This window comes from Anarrhichthys ocellatus, unplaced genomic scaffold (assembly GCF_004355925.1).
Source record: "Anarrhichthys ocellatus isolate YVR2014 unplaced genomic scaffold, GSC_Weel_1.0 scaffold18, whole genome shotgun sequence".
NCBI classification, from domain to species: domain Eukaryota; kingdom Metazoa; phylum Chordata; class Actinopteri; order Perciformes; family Anarhichadidae; genus Anarrhichthys; species Anarrhichthys ocellatus.
In genome coordinates, this window is record NW_022280048.1 from 3767673 (window position 1) to 3785238 (window position 17566).

The 17566-nt window shown below is 39.6% G+C and overlaps 1 protein-coding gene across 2 annotated transcripts in view; it reads right to left on the reverse strand.

Moving 5' to 3' along the window:
- Positions 1 to 6734: 6734 nt before the first annotated feature.
- Positions 6735 to 17566, reverse strand: part of LOC116388753 (seizure protein 6 homolog) — an 84415-nt gene continuing 73583 nt past the window's right edge. Inside the window, exons 10-17 of one of the 2 annotated variants that reach the window (XM_031856903.1) lie at positions 14126 to 14322; positions 13199 to 13393; positions 10747 to 10938; positions 10210 to 10404; positions 9980 to 10018; positions 9629 to 9737; positions 9440 to 9536; positions 6735 to 8913 (exon numbers count right to left, since the gene is read on the reverse strand). In XM_031856903.1, coding sequence (XP_031712763.1) covers positions 8887 to 8913; positions 9440 to 9536; positions 9629 to 9737; positions 9980 to 10018; positions 10210 to 10404; positions 10747 to 10938; positions 13199 to 13393; positions 14126 to 14322 — 1051 coding nt within the window. In that variant the 3' untranslated portion in view covers positions 6735 to 8886. The other variant, XM_031856902.1, reaches the window with a different exon arrangement.

Sequence of the window (17566 nt, forward strand, 5' to 3'; positions counted from 1 at the left end):
CTTTGCATCTTTAAAGCAGCTTGTTGTTGCCTGCTAATACACTTGGTGTACTGTACATTCAATAGACCTACTCAAATTATACAAATTCTTTGTAATTCTCTCATTTAAAAATTTAAAATAAATACAGTTTGGGGCTGACTCTTCTCCCATGGGACCCTGTTGTCCCATGAATGGGTGAATGTTTAGTCCTGATGTGACACCTTGCATGCTAGTCCCTGCCATCAGTGTATGAATGGGTGTGAATTGTTTAAATGCAATTTAAGTGGTCAGAAGACTAGAAAGGCGCTATACAAATACAACATGGTCTAAGTACACCAGTCTAAACGTAGTTTAGTCATTTCTGTAGTCATCTTACTTTTTTGAAAAACAAAACTGGGCAGTGATTAATTGTATGCCCTGTTAATTGAATGGGAACTATTAGAATAACAAAGGCTTGAGCATAATGAACCTCACATACTTGTTGTCCTGCTGCCATCTAGAGGTCAAGGGCTGTATGGCAACTTTAATGTGGTGCCCCCTCTCATATTAACAGCAGAATAACTGAGACATTAACTGAGAAAAGCTTCATGGTGCTGATGTGTATTGCTGCTGCCTCTAATGCTTCACCATTCCAAAATTATGTCCTGAGTATTTGAGGTGTATAGTATAATGATCTACCTCCTTATCCCAGTTAAAGATCATTGTGTTTAAGGAAATATCATACTCATTTTAAGATTCACACTTTCTTTTCAGTATTTGGCGTTTCACGCGCATGTGCATGTTGACATGCATTGTTAAAACAAACATTACCTTTTCTCCAAAAAAAAGCTCTGGATGTAAAATGTGGTGCACTTTTGCAAAAGCAGTCCTGAAGGACGGAGGTGTTTGTCCGCAGGGTCCCTCAGATTCATAACCTATCCCTGATTATTTCTTGGGTTGCCAGGTATCTTCCTGAGCTATTGTTACAAAACACCTTGGTTTTGGGTCAAACACTTTAATAAATGACTAACCTCCATCATTTATCAAAAACCACATGTTTCATGATTGTTTGTATTCATTGTGGGACACAAACCTCCCTCTAATTTCCCCAAGTAGTGTTTAACAACAGGGAACCAGTTCATAAGTGGTTGATGGTGCCTTTCAGGTGTAATTCCCAAATCTCCAATAACTAGTCCGTAGAGTGAACTGGCCATGGTTTACATGGTTTTTGTTAGTGATCAATTATGTAGTGTGGATGAGGATATCTCAACAGATGGTAAATGACAGCTATGAACCAATATGCTGTGTTCAAAGACACCGTGCCATATTGTAAGGAAACGGACCAAATGTCATGAGATTATTATGAATAGCAGAGCACTAGAAGCCTGCTGCAAATTGAGTTTCCTGCTTTTCTTCTCACTTTGAGAAGTTTACTCTCTTTTTGTGTGTGGGCTATTTGTAATATTCAGTAAAATGTTACTGAATAGCACTCGTATGAAGCAAAATGAAGGCATTACGTTCCCTCAAGCTAGGAATGCTGAGAAGAGGGGAACTCACACAAATGTCAGTAGAAAACCAAAAGTCAAAACCAAAAAGCTAAATTAAGAGCGGTTCCGACATCCATTGGGTGCTCACAAACACTGCTTAGCAGTATAAAGGGACTGAAAAGACACCAATGGATGCCCACCAAAACCAAAAGTAAGAGTCCAAAAATAAAGTGGAGCAAAAGTTACCATAAAGTTAGGTCAACTAAACAACCAGGGAGGGAGCAAATACTGGTTATTAATTTAGTTAGAAACAGGGTGAACTGAAGGTGTTCACCCTCTGGAAACAACACAGGAGTTGGGTGTGGCAGCCTTTTAAAACCTTGTCCAACCCAGCTGAGACCAATCTGTCTTAACGATGAACCTGCCAGGAGAGCAGCTGCTGTCTACTCAAGAGGACTGACTGATGAGGCAGTTTTGATTAACAAACAAAACCACATTCTGAACTTGTAACAAAGGTTTCTTGGATAATTTGCTGAACTTATCAACAGGTTATATTCAATGGAAATAAAAAATGCACACATTCAAGATGAGATAAATGAGAGAATGGACTTCAGTGCTTAACTGCCATCAGATGGAAATTAAAGACACTGATTTCCACAGTGTCATGCATTATTTATTTCCAATCCCATAATCTTTCATTTGACTTAAAAATAAATGCACATGAAAGGGAGGTAGTAAAGCATTTGAAATTGCAACCTGTGTGTGCATACTCATGGTAGGTCACTGATCAAGATGTCAAGGGACTTCCTGAGGACTTTTACCCCAATCTAGCAGCTGTGAAAGTGTCCAATACACATGAGAAGTGGTTTGATTTCAATATATTTAGAAATGAGCAAGCTCAGATGTTTTCCACTAGCAGCACATTATGTGGTGGTGGCACTTATGTGTAAAATAACATGCCACTGACATAGAATCAACTTAACGTTTAGGAAAAAACACTTACTTAGGTTCAGACAAAACATCATGATTGGGCTTTAGTATGTAAACTAAGTAACATACAAGAACATGTCACAAACGTAACTTCAGTAATTAAACATCACTCTGGGGACACGGACACCAGTCTCCTCGATTTAAACATTTTCATTTACAAGAGTAAGTATGCAATGCATCATTGAAGGGGACATACCATGATGCATTTACTTTTTCAGGCTTTTGCACATACATTTATGTATCTGGAGTCCCTACCAACCCACAAACTGTAAAATAAAACAACCTTTGCAAAAAAGCAGAGCTGATGTTTTTGGTGGAAGTTCCTATTTGTGTACAGTGGGAAGAAAAATATGCATTTCCCAGAGACTCATTACTTTTACCAGTTTTAGGAAAGCAAAGCAACTTCACGTGGAGAATCTCCAGAAACTGAGCAGAGTGGATCTGCTTCTGTGTTGAAGGCATAAGTATGATGGGTCTACCGAACTAATCCACATCAATTATTTTTATAAACATGTTTTTTTTAGTGTTGATGACAATAAAATATTAAACTGCCTTTAAATATTAGTCTTGGCCAAATAAAGTCCAAAGAACCTGAATAGTATAGATGAGTATAGAGCTGAAACATGTTGGTTAGAAGGCTTTAGGAGAAGATATAACAACCAACATATTGTTGTCTGAGGTGCAGGGGAATGTGTCACAGACTTTCAGATGCGAAATAACTGTAAATAACATAACAGTGAATGAGAGAGCTTTTGGGCTTTGAGCCAGAAAAAGAAAAACAACTTAGTTGTATTGCCTAAATGTGGAAAAGGACAAAATATCTATGTTTTAAAGTATCACTTTTGAATCAGAAGGGACATTTGTGAGGCTTATAAGGACTTAAGTGTGACATGTTTGCCTAAAGCAGAACAGCTGGAGGTTAGAGTGGGTGACATCAGCCGCTCCACTACCGCCCCCTTCTGGCCTGGACAGGATCCAACACAGATCCTCTTAACATTAATAATATCATAAAGTACATTTTACATCAAAATCACTGAATCCATGGAATTATTATAATACATGTTAGTCCTGTATTTCAAACATTTTGAACATTATCATTCTACAAATATGAGTTGCTGTCAAGTGCACCTTTAAAAATGTTAAAGTAACAGAGATTTATTTTGTAACTTAGAGTTGTAATTGTTTTAGTCTGAACACATTGGTTAGTGTCAATTGTTATTGGGGTGGATGTATAGATATGTTTTATTATAATCTTCTAATAAATCAAGTATATTAAGGGGTGCAACCTCTGGGTGCATCCCCTCACTCACGTAGTGTCCTAACAGCAGGAACATCAGCGTCAAATCAGGCGTCAGTTATGCATCTACAATGTGTCTGAAAACCTGAGGGAGGACGACCCAATGTGACGTTCAGAGTGTGATCATCTTACCACTGTTCCCTCTGGAGCCTAGATGACTGACGCTCACCAGACTGTAACAAGCCTCAGCCTGAGAAAGAACAACGACGGTTAGCAACACTTTCACTAAACAGCTGTGCACAGACCAAATGCCCTTTGTGTTTGATCTCAGGTGAGTTCATTCTTACCTGGTTGGAGGTCACCAACAGCTCCCTGAGGAGCTCAACTGGATCCTTCAGCTTCTCCAGCTGCAGAGACGGAGTGAAGTGAACAGGAAGGAGAGGAGACAGGTGGAGTGAACAGAAGGAGAGGATGAAAACATTATATATATATATATATATATATATAACAAACATGGACAGAGTGTGAGTGTCTCTTCATGTGGTGGTGTCATTGGAGGAGGACAGGTGGATCTTACCATCAGGTAATCCTGGACCATCTGCTGGACTGAACCTCCAGGCACCCGGTCCAGGGACAGGTTAGTGAAGTCCTCCTGTCGGGTAGACCCGTTTCCGTTGCTCTTCACGTAGCAGCTCTGATTTCTGATGGTTGATTAGATTGGTCCTAGAGGGCACGTGACCTAAAGGCTCAGTGGGTACCAGGGCATCTGTGTGCAGTGACTCATATTATTTATTGTGGGAGGGTCAAAGGGCTCATAAAAAAGTCCTTTAGAGAAACAGCACCCGTGTCCATCTTATTATCCGTCCTAGCAAATATCACACACATGTAAGAAATGAAGAATGCTCTCTGTTATCTGTAACCTTATCAGAAAGTTCCCTCAAAGACATTTGTCCGGAGAATGAATCTGCATATAGATTTCAGAAGGTTTGGCCTGCCCTACATATGTCAACATATCCGGGATGTTTCCTGCACTGATGTTCAACACATTTACAGGTTCAACTTCCATTAGAGTTCACTTTGGACAATGTGTTCAATTGACCAGATACAAAGATCTGACACTTGAAATGTCCAAAGGTGGTTTAATTGTTCAGAATGAATCTTTGTTTTATATGATGTAGTGAATGATTTAAGTGGATCATAAGGAGAAAAAATAACATAAATAGAAGGAAGTCTAAGACTATAAATGATAAATTGTAGATGCACATTACCATACAGTAGAGAATTACCGTACGATATGTAAATTGGGGAAATGGGTAGTTGGGGTTTTTAATCATCATGCTTCATCTCTCAATTATTTTATATCTTATGTTTTGGTTTCTTGTAAACCACTTGATAACTTGGTTTTAAAAGTTGCTGTATAAATAGTTATTCAATCAGCATCATCTCACAATACAATGATATGAATATGTTATGTTGTAGTATTTTGTTTTATAGCTATGTTATTGTGTCTCTATACAGCGGGTCATTAAAACCACCCAGAACATCATTGGCACCCATCTACTGTAATAAAGTCATTATTATTATTACTGCTCATCAGTGGTATTGGTGAGAAGACGAGCCTGCAAAGATCTCAAATGATAATAAAAGACAAAACCCACCGAGCCTCAACCTGTTCACCCTGCTGCCGCCTGGAGAGAGATACGGAAGTATCAGCTGCCGAACCACCAGACTTCAAAACAGCTTCTTTTCTCTGACTGTGAGACACCTCAATTCATCCTCCATATAGAATATAGTTTTTTGCTGTCGTTTGTTTTCTTTCCCGTGTATCAAATTGGGACTACAATCTAAATGTTGTCGTGTAACCCTGTCGTACGATGACAAATAAAATCATTGTAACCTTATTGATTCATTGTTTCCAAAGAGACAGTTTTATTGAAACAGACACAAAGCTCCCACATAAACAAAAGGCACAAAAACAAAAACCTTGTGGCTGCACTTCATATAATCAATGATTTTATGAGATATGTTCGACCATAATGCAAATTCATCCAAAGGGCCAGAGTCTCTGGTGAATCTGTCAGGATGGAGTGAGCCTCTCCAGGTTTACATATTTAACTTTAAGCAGCTGGTTTCTCTTTGCATGTTAAAGCAGCTTGTTGTTGACTGCTAATATACTTGGTCTACTGTACATTCAATGGACTTACTCAAATGATACAAATTCTTTGTAATTCTCTCATTATTTAAAATTAAAATAAAAATACAGCTTGGGGCTGACTCTTGTCCCATGGGACCCTGTTGTCCCATGAATGGGTGTGAATTTTGCCTTTCAAAAACAAACCTGGGCAGTGATTAATTGTATGCCCTGTTAATTGAATGGGAACTATTAGAATAACAAAGGCTTGAGCATAATGAACCTCACATACTTGTTGTCCTGCTGCCATCTAGAGGTCAAGGGCTGTATGGCAACTTTAATGTGGTGCCCCCTCTCATATTAACAGCAGAATAACTGACATCAACTGAGAAAAGCTTCATGGTGCTGATGTGTATTGCTGCTGCCTCTAATGCTTGACGAGGCCAAAATCATGTCCTGAGTATTTGAGGTGTACAGTATAATGATTCAGATCAGATAGGCCTTCTTCACAGAAGATAATTTCACTTATCAAGCACAGATGTTACTCTTAACTATTCAGGTGTTCCGGTAAGCCATGACAAGTGTGACAGGAGCCAGCAGGCACAACAAAACCCTGAGACCAAAGCAGCTGAAAAGGAGTTCAACCATCATTGTTTTTATGATTCAAACCTTTGATTTCCCTCCTGTGGCCTGTCAAAATGTCTCATGTGACTTCGGGCTACATCTACTAGAAATGAAGTGGATGTGAATATTTGGCTGATCATTGATCAAGCACTTACCTGTGAAAACAATTCATGCAAATGCTATTTACATTTGGGAGCATCTTATTGTCTGAGGCAAGTTTCAATGAGTCTGTTGTATGTTTTTTAACCAACACGGGTGAAAAAATAAGTTATTAATGAATTACTCAGTAATGAGTCGACGACAATACTTTAAGCAACAATTTATTTTATTATCAATCAGAGGACATAGATATTTGAAGGTGATTTGGTTTCCTGGGTGTGGTTGCACCAGCTGTGATGTGGAAAATGATTTGTTATAGAGTATAAAGGATATACAGATTTAACCCAAGCATATATGGATCCGCTTGCGACCCCAGGTAAAGACCCATCTGTTTCATAAGGATTCATTTTGCACAGTGAAATTTCAATTGCAACACAGGAATCAATCCGATATTTGACTCAACAGCCTGCATCAGTCCGTATTGTAAATCACATTATCACTGGGTTTTTATCTCGGGGTCTGATGATGCTGAGGCGCAACCACATTTTGGAACATATACAAATGAACAAATCACTATTTTTCCTTTGAGGCAGACTTTACAGTGTGACATAAGAACAAAATGATGCGTCGCTGATGAGTCCCACATGAAAACAATGCGTTAAGAGTATGTGAGAAATCCTCCGATGCTATATCCAGTTGACACCACACATCAGCTCGTAGGAAAGTATATCCGTCATTTGTTTTTTGTTTCCAGAAGAGAAACTGTAGGACAGAAAAGCCTCAACGCAGTGTGAAGTACTAATAATATCAGGCCCACAAATACAAAATAGACAAAACAAAAGATTTAGTTTTACGAACATGTTCACACGTGATACTTCTCAGGTTATAGTCAGTCGTGAGGCACTCTTATTGGACAGGCAGTTTATTTACAAAGAGCAGACCCGTACACACAAATAAAAATTAAAGGAATGATGGAAAGTTTCCAAAGAGTGATGGTTGATGGGGAATTTGTATCCAACAGATCTTGGCAATCAAAGCATTGTTTCCCCTCAGTCTTTAATTGCTACTGGATTAGGGCATCAAAAAAAAGTACTTAGAAACATACAATCACCAACGGTCATCACCATTTTACTTTATAAAAATATCACCATGGTGATCCACAGATTCTGACCGTGGACAGAAAGACATATTTACAGTAATCCACACAAAGGGGAAATGGAAAGAAATCAATTGGGAACAAAAAAGAATGGAGGGAAATGATGAGCAGTGTAGAGAGGGTCTCAAAAGGCAAAGCTTTAGCAATTCTTGCATTAAAGGTCTCTAAATGGACACCTTCATTTTTTTAATTTGTCCTGTAAAGAATTATAGTGATAAGAGGATTGTACAATTTGTGATGCACAATAAAAACATACGAACTCTTGTCTGATATGTTGAAAATGTTTGAGTTAAGATAACAAATCTCTATAGTGCTGGCATAATGATGATTTACTACATAAGAATACCGTTCATCAGTAATGTTTTGCACATTTTAATAAACCTAAAATGTGGAAACATACACAATTTGGTATGAGCATGACAAAAACAGAAATGATGACGTCATGAGAAGAGATATTGTTTACAGTGGACTATTAATTCCCATAAACATTTATTATCAATAAGTATCAATTGAACACAATTATTTTTCCAAATTATTATCTGTTGGCAACATCAGTCTTTTCTTAAGAAATAAACAAATAATAACACAATAATACCCCAAAATGAAGTGCTGCTGCTATACTTTAAGGACACAAAACTAAATATGACCAGTATGCATGTTGCATAGATGTCACAATCACACATATACAATAGTTAATGAACCAAGACAGCACAACATTATCCTTACTGAAATGATAGAATGACAGATGCAAGGCAGAAGAGGGGCGGGTTGAAGTGAAAAACAAGTTAGAAGCTGAAAGTTGGGTCAAAGTTGTTGTTTTTATATTTAAGGTAGAGAGTTTTCATTCATGTAAGAATTCTTGCAAATCTTTAAGCAATCTTTGAGTTGTAAAAACAAACAAACATGATTGTATGTCAAGAGGCCAAATGTCTCATGACTGCGTCACCAACGCATTTTAAATTGTCACCAACCAGTGGTTCTGTATAGTGAGAGTGGTCTGCAAATACTGACGTGGTGTTAGGCAGCCAGTGTTAATAGAAGAGCAGAGCGACCAACCAGCTGATCAGAATGTGTGGCAGGTTGGGGAGGTGTAGCCAAAACAGAAAAGGGTCAGGTGACGGTGAGTGAGATGTGCTCTCTGCACCAGGAGGAGATCTCGCCTCATAGTTCGTCAGCAGTACGGCCAAAGTGGACAGATTGACACTTAGTATCTAGAATGAGACTGCCAGTGCTGAGGGAGCAGGGAAGAAAAGAGGAGAGGATGCACTTGAGATCAGTATATAAAGAAGAACAAGAGACAACGTACATCCACATATTCACTGTTCACACAGAAACATGTGGCATACTGTAATACTGATTTTTAAATTGTACAGACTAGCAAATGTGCAGTTACACAAAAGGTGTGACCGACGGATAGAACATATTACATTTATATGACAAGGGTAGGAGATGACGCATCACAATGTGAATGATGTACTGCAGGACCAAAGTTAATGAAGTATGGGAATCCAAGATGAAAAATTATCACAGAGTGAGGTGAGGAAAAGTGTCCTTGCTTTCTATTTTCAGCAGAAACATCAGCTATGTGGCTTGCTCTCGGTGATGATTGACATGGTGATGAAAGATGAGGCGGAGGGCGCCCTCTGCTGGTGAACCATGGGATGACGATAGGATGGCAGCCAGATGGGAGTGGATCAGGACAGAACACTGGTGTTCTGTGAATCCACGTCTTGCATGCTCATGACATCTGTACTTACTCCGCTCTCGTATATCGGGTTGTCGAAAGCCGACTCTTCCGTCATGTTGTCATACGGTGGCGAGGACGTCGGCATTCTGATGGTCTTCCCTTGGAGTCTAAGTTACGAGTAGAGAAACAGGGAACATCCTGTGAAGGCTCATTTGATTTCAAATGAAATAAACTGGGTTTTTTTAAAGTCACGACTTACTTTGCAAAGTAGACATAAATCCCCAGAACAACCACCAAAATGATTGCGGTCGGAATAAAAACTGCAAGGGCAATATTGGTTCCCTCCATGCTATAATCCATATTTACAACTAGAAGTGGGGAAAAAACAACAACAGGTATTATTTCTGTGGAATACACAATGTTTGTACCAAATGTGAAGAAATTCCCTCTAGGTGTTTGTGAGATATCGCTTGAGAATGGGACGGATGTGAGGACACAGTGACCTTGACCAGAGAGTCTGAACACATAATGCCTCCGGCCATGCTGTCGCCAGCGCGGCACGAATAGAAACCAGCACAATGACACTGCAGTGTTTCAAAACATGACTCACCATCTAGCCTGCGTTCGTTCTCATATTGGGTTGAGGATGCTAAAAAAAAAGACACAATTGCAGTTTAGTCAATATTTGCACCATGAGCACAGTGCATAATGTTACACTTACATACAAAGTAAGTCCTTGCATTCATTCATCAGCAACACAAATCAATAGCACTTGAGCTTCAAAATGTGACAAATGTAAAAAAAACAAAAAAGGTTTGCTACACAGAGTGCATGGTTTACCTCTGCAGGCAGGTGGAGTGCTATTCCACTGTGACGGGTGTCCGGGGATGCAGTAGATGGTGGCGTCACCGTGCAGCTCGTAGCCTGAGTGGCAGGAGAAGCTGAGCATCTCTCTGGCTTGGTAAAAGGCCTTTTCAGAGCTCTGCACACTGGTGGAGGCAGCACCGGGGTTCCTGCATGGCTCGTACTTTTCAGCTGAGAGGCGGGAATATCTCACGTCACAAAAATATTGCAATGCATCTTTTTCCAACTGTAGAAACACTGACACTAAATATGAACACGTATAAAAAGGCAACATGCACATCAACCGAGACAAGAAAGGCAAGATTGACAATTTATTTTGTTGAACTTTTAATAAAAGACCTTTGGCAAAGAATACACAACTCATTATAGGTGGATTCGTTGGGATTTGTCACCAAAGAAACAGGAGTAGCACAAAATTAACATGTTTATATCCTATATTCAAAGCACTCAAAGTGTCAGTGTTAAGTGTGTTTGCCTCCATGCCTGTGTGTGTTTTTGGCTCATTAGACTTACGGGCACACTTGGGCAGCCTCTCGTTCCACTTGGGTGTGGCTGAATCTCGGTTGTAGCAGGTGAGGAGGCTGCTGCCAGACATGATGTAGCCTTTATTACAGATAAACTGTACCGTCGATCCAACGATGAAACGGTTGCCTGCGATCACCTTGTGACTGTGCTCCACATTTCCTGGGTCCTGGCACGTCAAAACTGGTGCATCGCAAAAACAAATGAATATTTGTTATCACTGGTGGTAGTAGTAGTAGTAGTAGTAGAAGTGTTTCTTTAAGCTCCCCTCCAAAAAAAAAACAATGGCTTGAGAGGAAAATATGGTGCACATTTGCAAAAGCAGTTCTGAAGGACGGAGGTGTTTGTCCGCAGGGTGTTTATCCCTGATTATTTCTTGGGTTGCCAGTTATCTTCCTGAGCTATTGTTACAAAACATGTTGGTTTTCGGTATGCATGTTTGTATTCATTGTGGGACACAACCCTCCCTCTACTTCGGTTTTTAAATATCATGTCACACATCACAGCAGGAAACGACCGTGTCCTTATTTGACCATGAGGGCAGATTGTTCACAACTTTTTTTAAGTTACCAAACCTTATCCATCCAAGACAAGATTTGATCACTTAGTGTTTCAGTAAAGAAATCATGAACCACATGCCGTCTCCATCAGTCACCAGATCCCAACCCAAGAGAGCACTCAAAAAGACTAGTCTGGGCTTCAGTTATCTAGGTCCCTTGTTGAGGACATTTCCTCAAGTAGTGTTCAGGGAACCAGTTCATAAGTGATTGTTGATGGTGCCTTTTCAGGTGCAATTCCCAAATCTCCAATAACTAATCTGTTGAGTGAACTGGCCATGGTTTGCATGGTTTTTGTTGTTGATCACTTATGTGGTGTGGATGAGGATATCTCAATTACTCAACAGATGTTAAATGACAGCTATGAACCAATATGCTGTGTTAAAAGATATTGTGCCACATTAGAAGGAAACAAACCAAACGTTATGAGAATATTATGAATAGCAGAGCACTAGAAGGGCAAATAAAAAGACCAGGGAGGGATCAAATACTGGTTATTAATTTAGTTAGAAACAGGGTGAACTGAAGGTGTTCACCCTCTGGAAACAACACAGGAGTTGGGTGTGGCAGCCTTTTAAAACCTTGTCCAACCCAGCTGAGACCAATCTGTCTTAACGATGAACCTGCCAGGAGAGCAGCTGCTGTCTACTCAAGAGGACTGACTGACGAGGCAGTTTCGATTGACAAACAAAAACACATTCTGAACTTGTAAGAAAGGTTTTAACAAAGGGTAATTTGCTGAACTCATCAGCAGGATATATTCAGTGGAAATTCAATATGTTCACATTAAAGAAAACATTGATGAGAGAATGGACATCAGTGCTTAACTGCCATCATTCTTTTTTTCCAACCAATCTCTCATTGGACTTGAACATAAATGCACATGAAAGGGAGGTAGTAAAGCTTTTGAAATTGCAACCTTAACATGCATACTTATGGTAGGTTATGGACGTCGTGGAAAGATGTCCAATACACATGAGAAATTGTTTGATTTCAATATATTTAGAAGTGAGCAAGCTCAGATGTTGTCCACTAGCAGTGCATTATGTGTAAAACAACGTGCCACCGATATAGAAACAACTTAACGTTTGGGGGGGGGGGGGACCACTTATTTAGGTATGTAAACTGAGCAAAATACATTAACATGTCGCACACGTAACTTCAGTAACTAAACATCACTCTGGGGACACAAACAGTCTCCTAGATGAAAGTCCTGTTTGTTTGATTTATCCCCATCCATTCGTGTCCACTGTAAATAAGTCTTTTTCAATATGTATACTGGCTTTGAGCATTGCATATTCATGTGGATGCATTTAATGCGTTTCACACATGTGTCCACCATGGGGTCCGAACTGACTTTCCATTGGCATTGTGTCTGTGGTGCCGGCATGCAATTTAACACATGACCACCAGGTGGTGGCACGTCATTTTACAATCTGTAAATAAATATAAAAGAATGTCTAATAGTTTTAGACATTTGTATAAACAGGAAGCTTTTCGCAGGCAAAAATGATCAGATCTGTGAAGTAAAATATCTGTACATATATTAATATTCATTCAGGTTGCGATGCGTGCATTGTTTTACATGTGTTCAAATTGCTTGGTATTTGTGAGAAGATTGAGATTAATTAAGCAGGAATGATTGCATTTGTAAATCTTATTTTTCATTTGTAACATTTGATACACACCATTTTGAGAGCAACTTCAGATTTCTAGATGTCAGCGTGACGTGTAGACTAAACCAATACAATTTGAGTTTTATCACGTATTCTTGTCTGCTCGCTAAGACAAAGTATTCTGAGAGAAAGCTTTATGACTGCCGATGTCTTCCTCTCACTCGCTGAACAAATTGTGAAAACACCAGGATTTGTGTGCCTTCCTCTCACCTTCCTGACATTTCGGCACATCGCCGCTCCAAGTGAGATCCCACTGGCACATGAGGATCTCAGAGCCCACCAGCTCAAATCCAGGGTAGCACTGGTAGGTGATGACGGTGCCGTGGATGAGGTCGGGGTGAGACGTGCTCTTCCAGCCGTTGGTGATCTCTGGCAGCTCCGAGCAGGTGTCGTTCCTCGGCACCTCTGTTGACGTTGGAGCAGTTGTGTTGATAGAAGATAGGAGAGATAGAATGGGAAAATTACAGACATCCTACCTATTTATGCAGATACATTGAGAAAAGACTGGCATCGGGTAGGCAGAAATTCTATACATTTTCTTGTGTAATGATCATTCTGTATTTGGTATTTGGACACAAAGCGACATTCCTTGAAGAAATCCTTGCATTGATATATAATAACCTATCGCGGCAGGGATTGACTATGACTGCAAAATTGTCCGTTCTGTGCGCACTAAACAGCAGCAGTTTGGGAGAACAATGTAAATAGAGGCTTGTGATGTTTGCTGGGAGGAACACAGCATGCGGTTTGGCAGCAGTCAATCTGCGCCTCCCTAACTGCAGCGTACAGGGCCAAGAACACAAAGCACTGGGCAAAAACAGCTGATGTTGAAGTGCACCCTATTATTTTGTGTCTGTGTTTGTTGTTATCTCATCCTCTGCACCTGGGATAAGCCAGAAGACAGACAGAGGCACATCAAGAGAAAGAGGCAAAGAGAAAGAGAAACAAATAGACTTTTTTGTAATTGGTAACCTGCTAGGTTATAGGAATGCGTACATTTTACATTGCACGCTTAGTACAATTGTTTTTATTTTCTTGTTTGTCTTGCAGTCCCAATTTTACACAAAGTTTGATTCCAACAGAAAGCTATGTACTGCAAGTAACCAGAGGACAAAACAATGTTGGGTCAAATCTTACCAAAGAAGTGGACCACAAAGCCGTTGTTGTATCCGTAGATGTTGGTGGCAGGATCGGACTGAAATTGAATAGTGACATCAGCCATGGAGGTGTAGAGCTTAAAGTGTGGCCGTGTGCCACTGTATTGGCCCAGGATGTTAGCCGTCAGGTCATCACCATCATAGAAGGTCAGCAGATCATTCTTACCAACGTGGAGACTAGAAGAGACATAACAAAGTGGTTCAATTTCTTCCTAGTTATATAGATGAAGGTTTTCATACACAACGCCCCATGTCTGTGGTTGTGTGGCATGTTTGCTGTGCATTTTGCACAAAGCATTAAACAGTTAAGTGACTGCTATCTTCTTCAGCTGATGAAAGCATTGCTGATGGCATAAGACGACTGCGTCAGCAGTACTTGGAAAATATTAATTCTGTTTATATTGGATGGATCTGATGTGAAGTAAACACTAAATTATTCATGATGTATGTCTCTCCGTCCCCCACATCGGTCTCATGAATATGTACTAAATTGCATATCTGCAAATATATGGGCATGATAAAATATTATCCTTTTGCTTACAAAAAAAAGAGATGCAATGCATGACAACCAGGATTATAGAAACATAATGAGGACTAAAGGTCTCGGATGAGTAAATAATCCAAAAAAACAATCTCAACATCTAAATGTTAGCTATAATTCACATATAAAATTGAATATGAGGCAGCTGAGCCACAGTTGGAGAGAATCTCTGCTGTCATTATCTTAAGAATGCATTAACCTTTTCCCTTTGTAGATTCGGATGTCCTTGCCCCTTTTATGGAACATCAGCAAAGCCTGACATTTATTCACACACACGGGGGATGGAGAACGTGTAGTTCCCATGCTGATATAATAAGCAGGGGGAACTAGTTGCTCTTTATGTGTCTTAAGGCGGGAGTCAAATCAGCAGTGCAGATCGGCTGTATGGTTGTTTTGTGTTACATTCCCAAGCTGTGTTTAACAGAATTTAACAATATTAATGGCACAGTGCCATTCTTCATGCACGTCATAGGTAGAAGTCATGCTTTTGTAGCCATGAATCACCCGCCCACTGCATGAGCTCTCCAGCAAGCAATCAAACTGTTTTCAGGAAAGCGGCGTTTTCCCAAAAATTGTAACCGATAACAATCCCCACAGCTTTTCTCAATTCCTTCGCACAATTTTGCATCAATGCAAATTGCAATGCCTAAAAATCATATTGCCAGCTCCACTGTGATCACACCTTGTTCTCAAATCATGTGTCATTGTCTCTTACCCTGTCTTTACTGCTCTTTATCGTTGATTTACTTTAACTCAAAAAATATGAGCTGGAAGTTGATGTACTTTAGGTCAAATTTAAAGTCAAAATATTTGCTACATAAATAAATGTGTTCAAGAAAATGTTTTTATTCTCAGATGGCAGAACTGCATGGATATGCACTTCTAGCAAGCTTGCAGGTGAAAAGCATAGGTTCCCTTGTTGGGAATTAAAAAAATAATACTAATCGCACAGCACCTGAGAGTGATAGAGAGGCATACAGGTGACTCAAATTAGTGAGATCACAGGGCAATCAGGAACGTAGAAATGGAGTCCACAGAAAGGCCAAAGAAAAGCCTTCAAATATCCTCATCTTAGGAACGAGCACAACTCAAAATAGAAAAACATGTGAAGTAAAGATCAGTAGAAAGTAGATATATATTTTAAAAAACATGCATGCAATGCATACATTTCAATTTAAGCAATAAGTCAGCAGGAGAACACAAAAATACATCCCAGTAACACATCCAGTGCAGTATTTAAGTTTGAATAAACAAAGAAAGGATGTTCGAAATAACCTTTAAATCAATATGGAAATACATTCCAGGCTGAAACCCTTTTTTGCTCAACAGAAGTAAGAAGCTCAGTTGCCAAAATCAAAGCCACAGGCAAGTGGGTTTCAGGCTGCACAAAGCTGAGCAAAGTCACTGGTTTGAATTCTGGTTTCATCATGACACTGTATTGTGCTTTTCAATAATTGCACACTCAAAGTCCCGCCACACATATTTCTCAGGAAACATTTTGAGGACATGTTTGATAAGCTTAAGTAAAAATATCCAGTAAGTTTGGTGATTGGACAAACTGTCAGTGATTTATGGCCAAATTTGCACCAGGCTTATGCACATATTTGGATGTGGTTGTGCACCCTATTGACTGATTAAAAAATAGTTTTATACCCGTGGTTAAACATTGGTATAAAACATATCCTCAAAGTTTTGTAATGATTGGACAAACAATTTCAGATTTATTGTCTTATTTGTTATGCCACGCCCATTTCTTTGTATTTGTTGCGCCCACTAGTGGTCGATTTGAATGAAGCTTTCAGGGTACACTTCAGGTACTTCTGTGGACATATCCTGCAAGTTTAGTGAAGATTGGCATAGTTGTTTTTGTTGTTGTGGTTTGTTCTATTTATGTGCTTAGCCTCGCCCTTTTGAAGTTCATTGGTCAATAGATTAACTAAGATATCCAAGAGCTTTTGATAGATTTTGCTAAGCTTGGTCCAATAAAGATCCACAGAAAAGTTGGTAGCAATTGGACTAAAGTGTGAAGAAGAGATGTCAAAATTATGTTTTTGTGTGGGCTTTCGAATGACTTCTCTAAGAACTCTGTTTCCATGTTCAGGTTGATTGCCCTGTGAGCTCACTGATTTGTCAGACACACTATATATTCATTCATTGAGCTGGTTTGGGTTTCTTCTCTTTTACTTCAAGTAGGCAACTTATGCTGACTCATTGTTGCAGAGACTTATAATGAAAAGTGTGAGCTGAGATTGAGGCTCTTTTTGAGCATTAGAACCCATGGGACTAAAGCGATGAACATGAGATTTAATATGCACAGCACAGATTAACTTAACTTCTGTTGCCTTGTTGGAACAAACATAATATTAGCAGCTTTTGACGGGGCTGCTTCCTCTGTGATTGACACAGTTTTATGATAGAATAAAACAAATGACCCGAGTCTTGTTTACGTCGCCTCAATCACTGCTTCACAACCTCCCCCACAAACTTTCTACATTACTGCTGAGTAGAAACAAGTATGCGAACAAAATACACCCACTTCAGCTTCATTACGAACAAATCCTTCATATTAATGTTGACTATCTGTGTTAATCAACAATTCACACACAAAATTACACACACAAAGTGAATATTCATCGTCCTCTAGTTGAGGATTGCAACACCCTGGAGGCAACTATGACTCAAGAACATAACCAGAATGATTGGATTCCACTCTGTGTGTGTGCATTGTGCTGATGCTGAAATGGAAAAGCCAAAACTGGATTTCAGCTTCTCCTGACAGACACACATAATAGATGCCAGCTGCATGAATGGCGGTGAAATGAGGTGCTGAGTGACAAGCTACTCCCCCTGGTTAGTTGGACAGCTATGGGGACAATTTAC